The sequence below is a fragment of the Zalophus californianus genome, chromosome 6 (genome assembly GCF_009762305.2).
Source record: "Zalophus californianus isolate mZalCal1 chromosome 6, mZalCal1.pri.v2, whole genome shotgun sequence".
Classification (NCBI taxonomy): Eukaryota; Metazoa; Chordata; class Mammalia; order Carnivora; family Otariidae; genus Zalophus; species Zalophus californianus.
In genome coordinates this window covers 144,471,671-144,487,108 of record NC_045600.1, presented here as the reverse complement: position 1 = coordinate 144,487,108, position 15,438 = coordinate 144,471,671, and the positions used below count along the sequence as shown (strand labels likewise).

Sequence of the window (15,438 nt, the reverse complement as noted above, 5' to 3'; positions counted from 1 at the left end):
TTGCTGAGGGCCTTCCTCCACTAGAACAGCATTGTTCCAACATCAGTGTCTTATCCGGCTTGTTTGCACCTGTTTTCCCAGCACCTGACAAAGAATCAGAGACCTATTGACTGACATGCTTATTCGGCATCTGTTGCCTTAGATCAGTATCTACACAGTATATTCACTCAATTTTTATTAAATGGGCGACTCTATCTATAAATGAATGGATGACGGTGATTCTAAATCTCTGCCTTTATAGAGCCTATAATTTACTGGTGGAGACAGACAATCCAACCAGAACCTCCATGGTCCGTGCCCAAACTCCGCTGTCTACGCATGTTTTTCTGTTCTAACTGACTTGCTGAATAAAAGGTGGGAACTGTTTTGCAGGAAGCTTCCACAACTTCTTCCCGAGAAAGGTCTGGAAAAGTAGAAGTGCAAAGTAGTACCTTCCTGCTTCCCAAAGCCTGTCATCAAAGGACACGCAGCAATTCAACCAGTAAGTGCGTCATGGAACTGTCCTCAGGAATGAAGCCTCGCTGTCGCTGAGGACCAGGAATATCAGTGACGTGGAGAGATCTGGGGGAGGGTGGGTCTCGGCTGGTTCAGTTGGATTAAACATGGCTGCGGTCTGCTCGCCTCTCTGGGAGAATTTGTCATGGTGCTTCTGTGTCCATGGCACTTAAGTACCATGTTGGGAAGAGCCGACATAGGGGATAAAAGGCAAGGGCTTTCCTCCTGCTCTGTCTTCTGATGTGCTTCTTGATTTTAGGAAGCCTACTGGCTCTCCCAAGGTCTCCATCACCTCATCTGTCACCAGATGGGAGTGGAGGCTGAAGGATGTCAGGATTCTTGGTTGCTGCAAAGAGAATAGCCCTACTCCAAAGTCAGGGCATTTGAAGAATGCAGAAAAGCATGAAGAGATTAAAACCACACCGCATGCTGATATTAGAAATAATCCGTGTTAACCTTTTCCGTTCTTCCACCCCATGCCTCTACATGCCTATGGAGCACGGGTCCATGCACGCGGGCGCACACAGCACGACTTCTTGTCCTTGGAAATTCTTATGTAAACACCATGCTCAGTGGGTGCCTCGTATTTCATTATGTGAATGTGCCTAACCTAGTTAACCAACTCCCTAGTATTAGATAACTAATTTATTCTCTGTTTTTCACTAAGATAATCAGCATTGTTATGTTTGTCCATGAAATTTTGCTTATGTTTGTGATGATTTTCTTAGGGAAACATAAGGGGCCATTGATGGGAGCATGGTTAGGAGTGCACACTTGCTTCCAGAACTAATGATCCATGCAACCTTGGGCAAGTGCCTTCAACTCCGTCACATGTTACTCAGCCGTAGGATGCACTCTCTAAACCATGATTTGCCAAGCTCATTTCCTATTTTGGGACTGCTAGTTGCTTTTTTGTTTAATCATAAGTTTTTGCTTATTTCCCCCTTTAGAATAATTTCCTAGAAATGGAGTTTCAAAAGGCAACTATGCCTTAGATTTTGATCTGTGCTGCCAAATTTAAGTAGCTAAGACTCCAATAATGTGTATGAGTACCTTTCTTTGGTCATAGCCCACACCGTATTAAAATTTAACAATATATATTTGCTGCAGATTTTTCTCTATTCCCCTCTTCTCCAACACCCCCCCCCAACTTTTTTCTGGTCCTCTTCGCACCCAGGACCGGCTACATGAGTTGCGGGGATCTGTGTAAGATGAAAGTGTGGGAACCTTGCTCCAATATTATTAAGAATTTCAAAATGGAGGCAGTGGGGCATTAAAACCCAAGCCTAGGCCCCTCTAAGTGTGGGGTTCTGTGCGACTTCACAGGTGCATGCCCACGAAGCCAGCCTTGCTTGTGCCCTGGACACCGAGCAGACCCTGGCCCCCTGGCCTCCTGGCCCCTGGCCCTCTGGTTTTCCATGGAGCACCACCAGGAGACTGGAGGATGGAGGAGAAGCTGCCGGAGCATTTCTTCCCCGTTTCCTCTGCCTCCGTGCTGTGGTCCTGGCAGGCTGTGTCTGGCTGGAACTAGACGCCAGGTCAGGGTGGCCCGCGTTCCATGGATCCAGCACCCACCGGGCCCTGGGAAGGCACCTGCCAGTTCCTGGGTACCTGGATGGCTTCGCTGTTTTCCTAAACCCTGTCCACTCTTTGTACACGGCCCTTCATTCGTTCCTCTCAGGGGCCTCGTGGGCTCGCACTTGACTGGTTCGCTGGCCCCGAAAACCAGCCTCTTCACACAGCTGTCTTAAATGTTCCTTCGTTTATCCCTTTCTCTTTTTGGGGGAGTCCACCTATTTTTCTCTTGGGGTGATCAGTTTTAGCATTAATTTATAAAAAGCCTCTTAGTTACATTAATATTTGGCTGTCATATTTGTGGGACATACTTTCTTCAGTTTATTGTCTTTCTTTTAAGTCTTTTTTTAACATAAGGATAAGAATATCTTTATATAATTAAACCTATAGATTTTTTTCCCTTCCTAATAATGTTAAAGTTTCTTCCATATCCAGAGAACAATTCAATATTTGGCTATGTTTCTTTCTAATTTCTAAACAATTTGCCTTTTTTTTTTTTTTAAAGCCTACTATATCCATCATTAATGTTCGCTGTTTGGTGTGAAATAAGAATCTAAACGTGTTTTTAAGTTGGGTCCAGCATGGCTTACTGGTGGTCAGTTTCTGCCCGCCTTTCGTTGTACTCTTTCTGTTTGTTTGATTTATCTCTTGCAAATGGTGTGCGGTTAGATCTTGAAAGCAAACGTGGCCATCTTTTTAAGGAGAGACATCCGGGCCATTGGTGTTAGTTTTACAAATAATATTTGGTTTCAGTTTCCTGCTTTTTATACTTTGTTATTATCACTTGTTTGTTCCTTGCTTCTTGCTCTGGGTGCGTGCCTAACTTTTGCAGCGATTTGGAAAGTGTATCCAATTTTTATCCCCACTTCTGGTTTCCTTTACGTGTCGTTAATTAATTAATCAGTTGGGTTTCATTAATTAAGGAATACCTGAGGCTCTATTTTCTAAGTTGCCCCCGCCTTTGGAAAATGGTGTCCTTCACCCCTCATCTCTTTCCCAGTTTATTTTTCCATTCCCTAATTCAACTTCACCGTAACTTGCAAAGTCGTATTACTATTGTACAATCATCACAATATACAGTTTCCCTTTCAAGAGTTACTTGACCACATTTTCAATGAACTCAATCAATGCTGTATGTCTAACTTGCGATGGTAATCTTGATCTGTTTCCTTGTGGCGGGAGCGCGTCCACGAGCCATTTGCAGACCAGTCTGTGCTTAGGCAACCCGCTCTGTCCGGACCCTGGGGCCTGGGTCCATGCTGACCCAGCTCCGTGGTGGGAGTGGGAACTGCCCTCGGGCTGCCTGGTGGCAGGGGGATGGGGGGCAGAGGCGGGGCTGGAGTGGCCTGGGCTGTCCCCCTGCGCCTGCCCGTGGCTTTGGGGTGGCTCTGAGGGTGTTCTCAGCGGACATTTGCGTGTTGAGAGCGCACGTGACTTCTTCCGTTTCTCCTCTTGCGCCTTAGGTGTTAATCCCTGCTGCACCGGAGATACCGATTTCCCGATGATCAAGAAATCTGCAGCTTGCACAGACCGGCAGCCCTACTCCCTCTGCAGCAGCCGGAAGTCTCTCTCTCAACAGCTCGACTGTCCAGCAGGAAGGGCTGCCGTAAGAATGGAGGCGAGAAGGAGGGCGGGGAGGGGCCCGGACTCACCAGCGGCGGCGGGGGGCCTGGCTAGTGGGTTTGTGTCCGTGCAACTACTGAGGGGGGGCTGGCCAGTGGGAGTGGTCGGCTCTGGGCCAAGAAAGAACCCCACAGCCGACGGTCACCGTTGAGCGCCGCCACGTGCGGCACGTCTATGCTATTAGGAGCTGAGGTGCCGTGAGCATTCCGTTGAGCAGACCCCAAGCTCCGGCTTTATTCTACCCGCATCCTGACTCTAGGGGGTAGACAGTGAACCGGGGCTGGGACAGGTGAGGGATGCACGCACGTGCACACGGCCAGTGGCAGACAGCCCTGGGGCTTGAAGTCGGACCTTCAGGACTCCGCAACCTGAACTCTCAATCCTGTGCTATGGTGATGTGCTTTACACATAGCGCCCCTAATTCATAAGCTCAGAAATGAATGTACTATTTGCCCCGTTTTAGAGTGAAGAAACAGGAGCTTGGCCAGGTGAGTAGCTGTCTGAGTTCACACACCTTAAAACTTAAAGGACCAGGCAGAATTTGAGCCCAGCCCCGTGCGCTGCGCACTGTGTGTCCTTCCCTCTATGGGCATCAGTTGGCAGGTCGGGGGCTCAGCAGACACGGAGCTCGGTGTCCCCAGCTTCCTCCTGACACTTCCCTAAGCCCCGGGGGGTGTAAGCCAAGTGCCTCAGGCTGCCACCACCACACCCTGCACCCCTGTCTGCAGCACCTTATCCCTCTTTGTCTCCTCTCTAGCTCTGGAAAGCCTCCCCCGTCCTTCAGACCCCTGCCTAACACTACCTCTGCTGGGAGCGCTCCTGACCCACCAGCTGCATGGGCCTTACACTTTTCCCAGTGCCCATCCTGGGCGTCTGTCCTCGTACAGCCCTCACCCCAGCAGAGCATGAGCGCTCCGAGGGAGTGCTCCGTAGGCAAGTGATGTTTGATTCTCCCCGCAGGGTACTCAGTCCGGTAGATGCCTGCAAGTTTCATTTCCCTCTTCCCTTCCTTTCGTGGACTTAGTATGTCTCTCATTTGCAAACGGGGAGCATTGGGGTCCCAGGGTTAGGAAAAAGATGACACTCAAAGTGGCAGATGATTTTAACATAAGAAGAAACAGGCAGAGAATAGTTAAGTCACTTCCTCAAGGTCACCAGCTGGTCCTTGGCAGAGCCAGGGAAAGAACCCAAGGCAGCGGGGCTCGAGTCTCAGCTCTGACCCATAGTCCAAAGCTCTACTGTCCCCTCCCGAGTGGCTTCCTGCGGCACACGGGGTGTCTGTCTCTCTGGCACATTCTGCTTCTCCGGTGCAAGTCACCTGTCTGCCTCCCCTGCAATTTATGTTCTGCGTTTTAAAATCTCCATGTTCCTTGCCCCCCACTCCATGCCTGGCGCAAGGAGGGCTCTCAGCATGTGTGTCTTGAATCGGACACAGTCTGCCGAGGGCATTCTGGGTGGCTGGGGTCCCCACCTCTGTTTGAGACTTTGGCTGTAGGACTCGCTGCCCCGGGGCAGCGTGGTCTGGGATGCACTCCGCACCTGCCATCGGGTCAGGCCTCAGGGGGCTGTCAGATGCTGGTCTGCGGGGAGATAGGACTCAGCAAGGCTGAAACCACCCAGTCCATCTCCACCAAACTCCCACCATGCCTCATCAACCACGCGCGGGGGTCATGCCTTGGGCCCCCCCCAGGAGAGGGGGTCCGGGCCCTCCCCCTGCCCCTGAGGAGTGTGCTGCTGCAGTCCTGTCAGCTCACCCCTCCCCACCCCGCCTCCCTCCTGCAGGGCACCTCGAGACCCGCACGGTCGCTCAGCACGGCTCAGCTCGCGCAGTCCTCGGGAGGCCTCCAGGCTTCCGTCATTTCCAACGTCGTGCTGATGAAAGGCCAGGCCAAGGTAAGCAAGGGCCATTGCCAGCAGAAACTGCTGGATGGACCTCAGCCCCCGAGGAGCTGTCCTGTCCAGGGAAGGAAGGAGCGAGGCCTGATGATGCCGGCTGCTAGTGTGAGCGTCGCCAAGTCCCCGGGGAGGCTCGGGGAGGGCCTGCAGGCCTGCCTCACCCGTGCAGGTCACCGCGGGGCAACTGTCAGCCAACTTGTTTTCAGCATGATATTTCCTAGAAGTGAGTCTCACCGGGTGATTAAATTCAAATCCTTTAAGTAGTGTCTTTGTCCATTCAAGCTGCTATCACAAAAACACGGACGAGATGGCTAAACTAGCACCTTCTCACTGTTGTGGAGCCTGGAAGTCCATGGTTAAGGTGGTGGCAGATTTGGTGTCTGTTGAGGACAACTTTCCTGATGGGTGGACGGGGCCTTCTGTCCGTGTGGGCACTGGGCACGTGGCGAGGGGCGAGGGAGCGCTCTTGGATCTCCTCCATAAGGACACCCATTTGTTCGCGAGGGCTCCACCCTGTGACCTGCTCGCTCCCAAAGGCTCCAGCTCGCACACGAAGTTTGGGGAGGACACAGGTGTTCAGTCCACGTGTCTCCACCCACTTTGTATATTCACACTGATTTCTGCCGCACGACTGAGAAATCCCGAAAGGAGGGACAAGGCTGAGGTGGTGGAGGCACATCCCAAATGTCTCTTTGTGCTCCCTCCAGAACATTCTGGAACAGACACGGGCACTTGTTGCAAAGTTCACAGATGAGCCCAAGTAACCCCAGTGCTTAAATGATGGAATAGTGGGTTTTTGGTTTTGGGTTTTAAATCCCCCTACTATAACTTGGGCGTGTAGTGTGAGGGGAAGATGCTCCCTGCTGGTTGCTTCCTTTCTGGCCAGGGGAGGGACCTGACGCACACGCCTGGGTCCTCTCTCCCCTCCCCTCTCTCCCCTCCCCTCCCTCCCCTCCCCGGAGCTCAGCAGAGACATGAATGAGGAGACCCTGTTGCTCCTGTCATCACAAGACAAACCCTCTCCACGCTGACTTTGCTCCTAACAGCCTGGCTTTCTGACTAGTTAATCACAATGCTGGGATTTAGGTAGAGGTATTTAAAAAATAGTTGGCTTTTAAAATCGCTTGCAATGCTCAGAAGAAAGCAAAGGGCGCCAAAGCTCGTGCAAAGAGGACTGGAAACGGTTTAATTGAACTCTGTGTCTGTACATTCACTAAATCACATGTTACCACACATGTAGTCACAGGGCGGACCGAGCCGGCCTGCAGGGCCCGGGGGACCGAGCCAGGTGCAGGGTGTTGGGTGCAGGGAGCCTGGATGCCAGGCAGGGTGGTGCGCCCAGACGCAAGCAGGCCTCCCATTGTGCGCCTCACACAACCTGTGCCCTGAAGGGAGTCCCCATGGTCAAGGATGGCAAGTAGGAGCGGGGCCAGGGCTGAGTTCGGGAGGAGGAAGCAGAGCTAGAAGGCTCCGTAAGTGCTCGAGCTAGAGTCACAGGCAAATCTCTGGGCAACAAGGCAGCTATGGAAACCCAGGCCCTGTGCTAAGGGCTTGGCAAGGCTGCCTCTTCCGACCGTGGTGACGGCCCTGGGGTCACCCCCCTTTTCCCGCCCAGGACACTGAGGGTCTGGCAGGACGCAGGACTTGCTCAGGGTCACTTGGTTAGTTAGCAGCCTAACTAAGACAATGACCCAAGACTTCCCGACTCCCAGGCCTCGTTCTAACCGGGGCGCTGTGCCGCTTCACCAGGGTGGGCGGACTTGGAGTCTGCAGGAGTTACCTCAGCCCGGTGAAGCCGGGGTCCACGGAGGAGCCCAGAAGCCACGCCTCCCTCTCATTCTTCCTAGCCCTGTGCCACCCTCGGATACCATTTGTCTCTCCTACCCTGGGACACGCACCCTCACCAGAAGCCTAGAACAGTACCCCGTCCGCGGGGCTTCCCTGCCTGGTTCCCTACGGCATCTGCGGATGGGTGCCGGGCCGGCCATGGCTCTGGCACGGGGGTGATGCCCCCGAGCAGCGAGGCTCTTACAATGGTAGCCATGCCCGCGGGGTCCGTCCGGAAGCCAAGCTGTGAACCCCTGCCCGGCACGCCTGCAAGCTGGACCCAAAGACCCACTGCCACCTGGCACGTGTCTTGGCTCCATGACGCACGTCACCTGAGCACTGGCACACCGGATTTGTTCACTGCCTTCAGGGAGGTGAGAGTCTAGAAGGAAGCCCATCGAGACCCCAGCTAAGCCTTCCTGGGAAGCGGGGAGCTCCTCGGTCACCGAGAAACCAAACCAGCATGTGTGAATTTCCTCTTCCGGTGCAGACGTCACTCACACCTTTCGCTTGCTCATCTGCCTCTGCCTTTGTCTCTGCTGCCATTGGGACTGTCTCCTGTCCCTGAGCTCTGACCAGACCACGGGCCGGTGCTGCAAGCTCCTGGGGCATTTGTCAGCTCATGACCCAGTAGAGGGGGCTCAGGGTCACAGTCTTTAAGAAGGGGAGGGTGGGATGCAAAACAGAAGGGAAATGAACGGCCCTTGGCAGGAGAAGGGGTGCTTCCTCCAGTGCAAGCTGCCGTAATTATTCCCGCAGGCTTTTGTTGTTTGGGATCTCCCTGAATTTTCAAACACAACCCTATGAGTTAGCTTCTGAGCGTCATTTTACAAGGGGCTAACCCAGGGCTCAGAGACAGAATTGCCAGCAAGAGGGGCTGAGCCAGGGCTCAGCGTCATCCGGGGTTCTCGGGCCACATCCCTGGTTCTGTGTCAGGACATCAGACCCACGGGAGAGCTCCCGACCCCATGCAGCCCAGTCTGGCCCTGAAGACCTGGTTTTCCCCATTCTTTTGTGAAGTCCAGAGGCGTGTGAGACCAAGGGCCCCTGTCTCCTCCCCGGGGCCTTGGCTCAGGGCTGGGGCAGGCCCTTGGCAAACTTCAGCCCAGGGAAGAGCGTGGACCACGGCTAACGCTGCCTCTCTCCTCTTCTCCCCCCAGGGCCTGGGCTTCAGCATCGTTGGGGGAAAGGACAGCATTTATGGCCCCATCGGAATTTACGTCAAAACTATCTTTGCGGGGGGAGCAGCGGCAGCCGACGGAAGGCTGCAGGAAGGTAGATCTCCGTGTCTCACTGGCTGAGGTTTGAGGATTCGGACAGAATCGCTAGGCCGTAGAAGAGAGTGGACAGCAAAATGCATCCCCCAGCCCCGCCAGCACCGTGGTGACAGGCACTTTGCTGGGGGTGTTTCCACTCAGTCCAGGTCCTGTAGCCGGCCCGGGATGGAGGCCTGAGCTGTCTGCGTCCCTTCCCTTCTTTTCCAAGGGCCCCTCCCTGTTGCTGATGCCCCTGCCACCCCATCCCTTCCCTCCTGCCCTCCCTGACCCGCAACCACAGGGAAACCAGGCCCTGTACTTCTAATGCGTCTGAGCAACATTCTCGGTGAGGCCACTGTGCTCTCGGCTCTAGGAATAGAGAGGATGATCAGGTATGATCTCTCTTTTGAAGAGCTCACAGTCCACCAGCTCCTGGGGCCAGGAGAAGCCCCTGCATCCTGAGGGTTAAGGGGCCTGGGGAGCAGAGCTGCCTCCTGAGAGCCCTTCCTGTCTTCCTATCCTGGAGGGCTGGGGTTTTCTCCCCACCCCGACGGCCCCCCAAAGTCACTTTTGGAGTGTTGGACAACAGGCTTGGCCCGAGGGCATTCCCAAATTTCAACCAGGGGGAGAAATTCAGGGGCAGGCAGCCCTCGAGCCGAGGGCAGCCCCTGCAGGCTAGACACTGGGTTCCACACGGGATGCTTGAGAGAGGTGATTTCACAGTGTCCCCACCCTTCTCCGGCAGTTTCTGTATGCTGTGCTGGGAGCCTGACCCCCTTTAAGAACCTAACTTGTTTAGGGCAGGGTTGGTAAGCTCCAGCCAAATTCGGCCCGCCAACTATCTTCGTGCTGCTCACAAATAAAGAGTAGTTTTCATGCTTCTAAATGGCTGGAAAAAAGTCAAAGGAATTTATGAATCTTTTGTTGCAAGTGAAAACTGCATAAAATTCAAATTTCAGGACCCGCAGAAAAGCTTTGGGAGGATGTAGCCACGTGCATGGCTCCCTCACTTACCCGTGGCCTGAAGCTGCTTTTGTGCTTGTGACGGCTGTCTTGTGTAGTGTGACAGAGGGCCCGTGACCTGCGGAGCTTACCGTATTTACTCTCTCTGGCCCTTCATAGGACAAGTTTGCTGACACCAGCGTTATGCAAGATAAGGCGTACGGATTTTACGGAGGGGGCAGTGGGGAGCCTTTGAAGGTTTTTATAATTTGGGAGGGACCAGCTATGGCCAGGTTCTTAGGTGATTCGGGAAGCAGGGTGTCGGATGAAGTGGGCTAGCGGGAGACCAGAGGCAGGCAAGGCTCCAGCTCTCTAGGGTCTGCGCTCTCTCTAGGAGGAGGAAGGTGCAGAGGAGACAGCCTCCCTGGAGGCGGGCCTGAAGGGAGGCCAGAGAAAATGCTCCTGGCCTAGGAAACTTACTCGCAGTAGGACCAGGTGACAGAGGAGGACAAGGAAGGCGAAAGAAGACGCTTTGGTTTCAGCCGCAGCGTGCAGGGCAAGGCATGCAGGCGGCCACTAGGTGGAGCTGTACTGCAGGCGGGGGAACGCGGCGCCCCGCCCCGGAGGGAGCTGGGCTGAGTGTAGATCTGGGGGTCTGGACCCCCCGAAAATACTTGAGTTATAGAGCAGGTGAAAGAGGGAGGGAATAAGGGAGGGAGGGGAGGGCGGAGGCACGGTTCTAGGGGAATCGCTAAATCAAGAGGCAGGTAAAGAAGAGGGATCAATGAGACAAAGGGAGAAAAGTGAAATCAGAATCTGGAGAATGTGCCAGTGTTTGATGATCTTTTTGTGCTTTTCTGTGTTTAAATAAAAGGTGGGGGAGGAGTTGAGATGGCAAGGAAAAGGGTACTGTGTTCTGTATTCTTTACAGAATGCAAGCCTCCTTGAGCCAAGCTTCTTTATCCCTCCTGAGTGTTTGTCTTCCTTCGTTAATAGCGATCATAAAAATTCAGCGGGAAAGACATTCAGCTAGTCTACCTAAAGTCCCTGATTCTAGCCTCAAATGATTGACCGTATCACCTGTTGTATCGCTTTCAAAGTCAAGTTTTAGAATCTGCCCTTGAGTTCATGAGGTACATCCGGTTGCAACAAAATTTTGGCTCACAGATCAAGGCTGACGATGTTTTATTTGCATAACCCTTCCCCCAAAAAATGATTGTGTAAGATTTATTTGGCAAAACTGAGGCTAATCACTTTCCACCAGATATGGCCAAAGAAGGGCCAGGACTCTCCAAAGAGCCCAGAGTTGGGCTATGTAGTTCTGTTAGGGTTGACAAAAGAGTCCAGCCCATCATGTCATTAAGCATGGTCATTTCTCCAGAAATAAACCCCTATGTTCACTGCAGCATTATTTACAATAGCCAAGATAGGGAAGCAACCCAAGTGTCAATCGATGGATAGATGGATAAAAATATGGCGCATATATATATATATAATGGACGATTACTCAGCCATAAAAAATAATGAAATCTTGCCATTTGTGACAATACAGATGGACCTAGAGGGTATTGTTCTAAGTGAAATAAGTCAGACAGAGAAAGGCAAATACCATAGGATTTCACGCATATGTGGAATCTAAACAACAAAACAAATGAGCAAGCACACAAACGTCAACAACAAAAACAGAAACTGACTCGACCTCAGAGAGCAAACTGGGGTTGCCAGAGGAGAAGGGGGAGTGAAGTACGTGATGGGGATCAAGAGATACAAACTTCCAGTTGTAAAATAAAGAAGTCATGGGGACGAAAATACAGCATAGGGAACACAGTCAATGATATTGTCGTGACTTTGGGCCGTGACAGATGGCGACCCCACTTATCTTGGTGAGCAGTTTGTAATGTATATAATTGTCCAGTCCTTATGATGCACACCTAAAACGGATCTCTCAACTGTGCTTCAATTTAAAAACATAAGTAGAGGAAGGCATTTAACTGATGGTGCACCCAGAGCTTCATTGAAGCTCACCTCTTTTAATCAATCAATCAATCAATCAATCTCTTGTCCATGACAGAAAAAAAAAAGAATGCTCATTTCTGAAATATGTTCTTTGTCTATTCTTCCTTCAGACATATTAGTTATATATTGATTATTTTTTAAATTTGTCTGTTTCTACTCTGCTTGGACTCTCCTAAGTATAAGGATGGGTTCTTTCAGTTTGGGTCTAATTCTGGCAGCTTCACAGATGACGCTGATTTGAATCCTCTGTCCAGCCCACTTGCACCCTTTATTTTCAACACATAGATGTGTTGGATAAAGCAGCTCACCTAAACTTTGAATTGAAGTATGGCAGACTTAGGAGTTGATGATGTAGGGGTCCGTGGAGCTGGTGCCCATAGGACCAGGATTTAGCGGCCCACACAGGTCAGGAGACGTGGCTTTGGGTCCCTGGGAACCTCTGAGAACCCGCATGAAGCCTTGATACTACAGAGCTGCCCTGTGAGAAGCCATCGGGCCCCAGGGAAACAGTGAGGAAACCTCACTTTGCCCATGGTTCTTGGGTGTGAGGTAAAAGACGTCTCCCCACAGGCAAAGGAAGACCCAAGCCTGTATCATGTACGTGTGTCCTGGGCACATTCATAGCCCTACTGACTACAGGATGCCCCAAGCTGAGACCCTAACCTCAACGCTAGTCCTGAAGCAGTGAAAGCCTTGGGCTGGCCCCTGGCGATAAAGGAAATGCTCCTGCCCAGCAGCTTGGGGTTTTCGGGAATCCCCGAGAAAAACCGGCCCCAGAAAAAGGAGTTCGACACAAAGACCCCACAGGAAGTGGGGAAACATCCCTTATTAGTGAGCATCAGTGGGAATGACAGACGGGAGGATTAGCCCGCGAAAACCCAAGATCACAGAACAATCTAAAAGACACTGTAGAATTACTGTTTTTTGTTATGCATTTCTAATTTCTTTTTAAATTTTAATTCCAGTTAACACAAAGTGTTGCATTAGTTTCAGGCATATGATAGAGTGATTCAACACTTCCATGCTTCACCGGGTGCTCCTCACTCCTTCATCGCGCCTTCATCCCCCCCACCCGCCTCCCTGCTCGTGACCAGCAGTGTACTCTCTACAGTTAAGAGTCCGTTTCTTGGTTCGTCTCTTTTTCTCCTTATTTATTTTGTTTCCTAAATTTCACATATGAGTGAAATCATATTGTATTTTCGTTCTCGGACTGACTTATCTCATTTAGCATCATACTCTCTAGCTCCATTCGTGTTGTTGCAAATGGCAGGATTTCATTCTTCTTATAGCTGAGTAATATTCCATTGTGTGTATATACACCACCTCTTCTTTATCCATCCATCAGTCCGTGGACATCTGGGCTCCTTCCATAATTTGGCTGTTGTAGATAGTGATGTGAATAAACATAGAGGTGCATGTATCCCTTTTGCATTAGTATCTTTGTATTCCTTAGAATTGCTATGTTTAAAGAGATCTTTGAAAAGGTAAAAGAGGGAACAGGAACAACAAAAAAGGAACAGAACACGGTGAACAAAATCTTGTAGGGAGCAAAAGGCAAGTCATCGAAATAAGAAGCTCAGTGTCCAGCTCAAACCGCAGATGAAACACCGCTGGAAGGAGAGTCGGGGAGCTGGACATTGTCCAGCGGGCCGCACGGAGCGATGGAGAACAGGGTGAGCGTCAGAGAAACATGGAGGCTGAGCAGGACCAGAAGGAAGACGAGTTCTAGAAAGGAAGGGCAGCGTGGAAGAAGGGAGACAGGATAGTGGCTAAGCGTTTTCCAGAATCATTTTAAGGCATGAAACTTCCGTGTGAGGAAGCACCCTGGGACATCACGGTGGGACTTCAGACCGCCAAAGACAAAGGCAAAAGCAAACAACCAGAGAGAAGGGGCGGGTTGATCTGCACGGGGCCCAGAGTGAGGTGGCAGCAGACTCACCTGCAAACAACCAGGCCAGAGTCTGCGTGGGGAACCGTCCTCGCATCTGAAATGCCCAGCGCAGCGCTGGATGCAGAGCGAGTGCTCCTTCTTTGTGTGTTGAATACATTTAGTGCAGGGGAGACATGGGTTTTCCATCCCCGTAAAAGTGGATTTCCGGATACAGAAAAAATGAGTCTATTAGGCATCTCTGGGAGGGAATGGCTTGCAGTAAAAAGGCCGGAGTCACGGGTCAGCACCCACGGGCCTTGCTGTGACAGTTAGTGGAGGACACGGGAAATAAAGGCATCAGGGGCTGCGAGAGAGGCGGGCCAAGGAGGTGGGAGCAGAGCACTGTGGTGACGAAACACGGGGCAGCAAGCTCTGCACGCAGACACGCTGTGGGAAAGGCATCTGGGAATGAGTCCTGGGAACACGTGGCCTGAGGGTCAGGGAGGCAGGAGGGCAGAGGCTGAACCCAAGGTGGGCAGGACAGGTCAGGCCGGGCCTTGTGTGCCAGCTGAGGATGCTGGATCTGCCCCCAAAAGAGAGGAAGGGCCACAGAAGGCCGGTCACTGCTGCCCACCTGCCCCGCAGGGGGAGAGCCCCGGGCTGGGAAGGTTTTCTCCCGGGCTGTGTGCGTGGACGCCCCTCACCGGGCCACACTCGTCTCTGCTCTCCCGACAGGGGATGAAATTCTGGAACTCAACGGTGAATCGATGGCCGGACTCACACATCAGGATGCTTTGCAGAAGTTCAAGGTGACCGCTTGTTATCAGTACATTGCCAGACTCCAGGGCTTCGGGCAAAGGAACCAAGCATGACCCTCCTTCACTCAAACCTGCAAATTCAAACTGTGGGATCCTTGACGTGGGGCGCCCCGCTGGAGCGGGTCTGGGCACAGTGTTAAAAAAAAGACCTGGCTCAGAAAATACGAGTGTAATCAGGATTGTGGTAGGGGTGTTTCCACTATTTTAGATTTGTAGAACTGTTTTAAAACGCTCGATGTCTTTATGTTGACGTATTTCTAGATCTGTTTGAGGTTTGTAAGGCAACCATGAAAAGATGTTTTTAAGTCTCCATGTAATCAGTTCGAGACTCTATCCATCCAGCACATGTGTGCACACATGCATATGTGTTAATATACGTGACGTGTCATATCTGTACAGAGACATGCAGATGCATGTTGATTATACTGCACATGCATGCACATGTGTGGGCATGCATGCATGTACTCACATACAGGCACATGCACACGTGTGGGCACACACGTTGGCACACACAGCTGCTGAGCACTCCAGCACGTGATCTCTTCCTTGCAGCAAGCCAAAAAAGGGCTCCTGACGCTCACGGTGAGAACCCGCCTGACGGCCCCCCACTCCCTGAGCAGCCACCTGTCTGCCCCGCTGTGCCGCTCCCTGAGCTCCAGCACCTGTACCACCAAGGACAGCGGCTCCTTCGGCTTGGACAGCCCCGCGCCCCCCTCCAGCACGGCCAAGCCCAACTACAGGGTCATGGTGGAGGTCTCTCTGCAGAAAGGTAGGGTGGCAGCGCCCCTCCTCCGCCGCCTTCCTGCCGGGGCCTCCCACCACTGAGGGGTCCCCGAGACTTTTCTCATCTGGAGTCAGTCCAAGGACAGGGCAGGGTGCTGTCTGCGAGAAGTTGTGGCCGCTCCTCTCTTTGTCGGCAGAAGCCCAGGACACTCCACGCACCTTCAGTCTAGGTGTTGTGGTGCAGTGGGTACAATAGGACCAAGCAAGGCAAGCACCAGTCTCACACATAACACTGCGCACCGAGGAGCAGGGCTGGGTTCGCTGCAGCAGCTCGTACACTGTGAGATCTGGGGCGGGCGCTCCCCCTCGGGCACCTGAGCTCTTACCTGTGGCAGGA

General features: G+C 52.2%; 1 protein-coding gene across 3 annotated transcripts in view; it reads left to right on the top strand.

The window, feature by feature from the left end:
- The window catches only part of IL16 (interleukin 16), a 97,009-nt gene that overhangs the window by 57,773 nt on the left and 23,798 nt on the right, over window positions 1-15,438 (top strand). For 2 of the 3 annotated variants that reach the window (XM_027569595.2, XM_035727925.1), the window contains exons 3-9: window positions 373-481; window positions 3,534-3,676; window positions 5,476-5,586; window positions 7,437-7,790; window positions 8,577-8,691; window positions 14,236-14,309; window positions 14,871-15,087. In XM_027569595.2, coding sequence (XP_027425396.1) covers window positions 373-481; window positions 3,534-3,676; window positions 5,476-5,586; window positions 7,437-7,790; window positions 8,577-8,691; window positions 14,236-14,309; window positions 14,871-15,087 — 1,123 coding nt within the window. The remainder of the gene's footprint in view (window positions 1-372; window positions 482-3,533; window positions 3,677-5,475; window positions 5,587-7,436; window positions 7,791-8,576; window positions 8,692-14,235; window positions 14,310-14,870; window positions 15,088-15,438) is intronic. The other variant, XM_027569600.2, reaches the window with a different exon arrangement.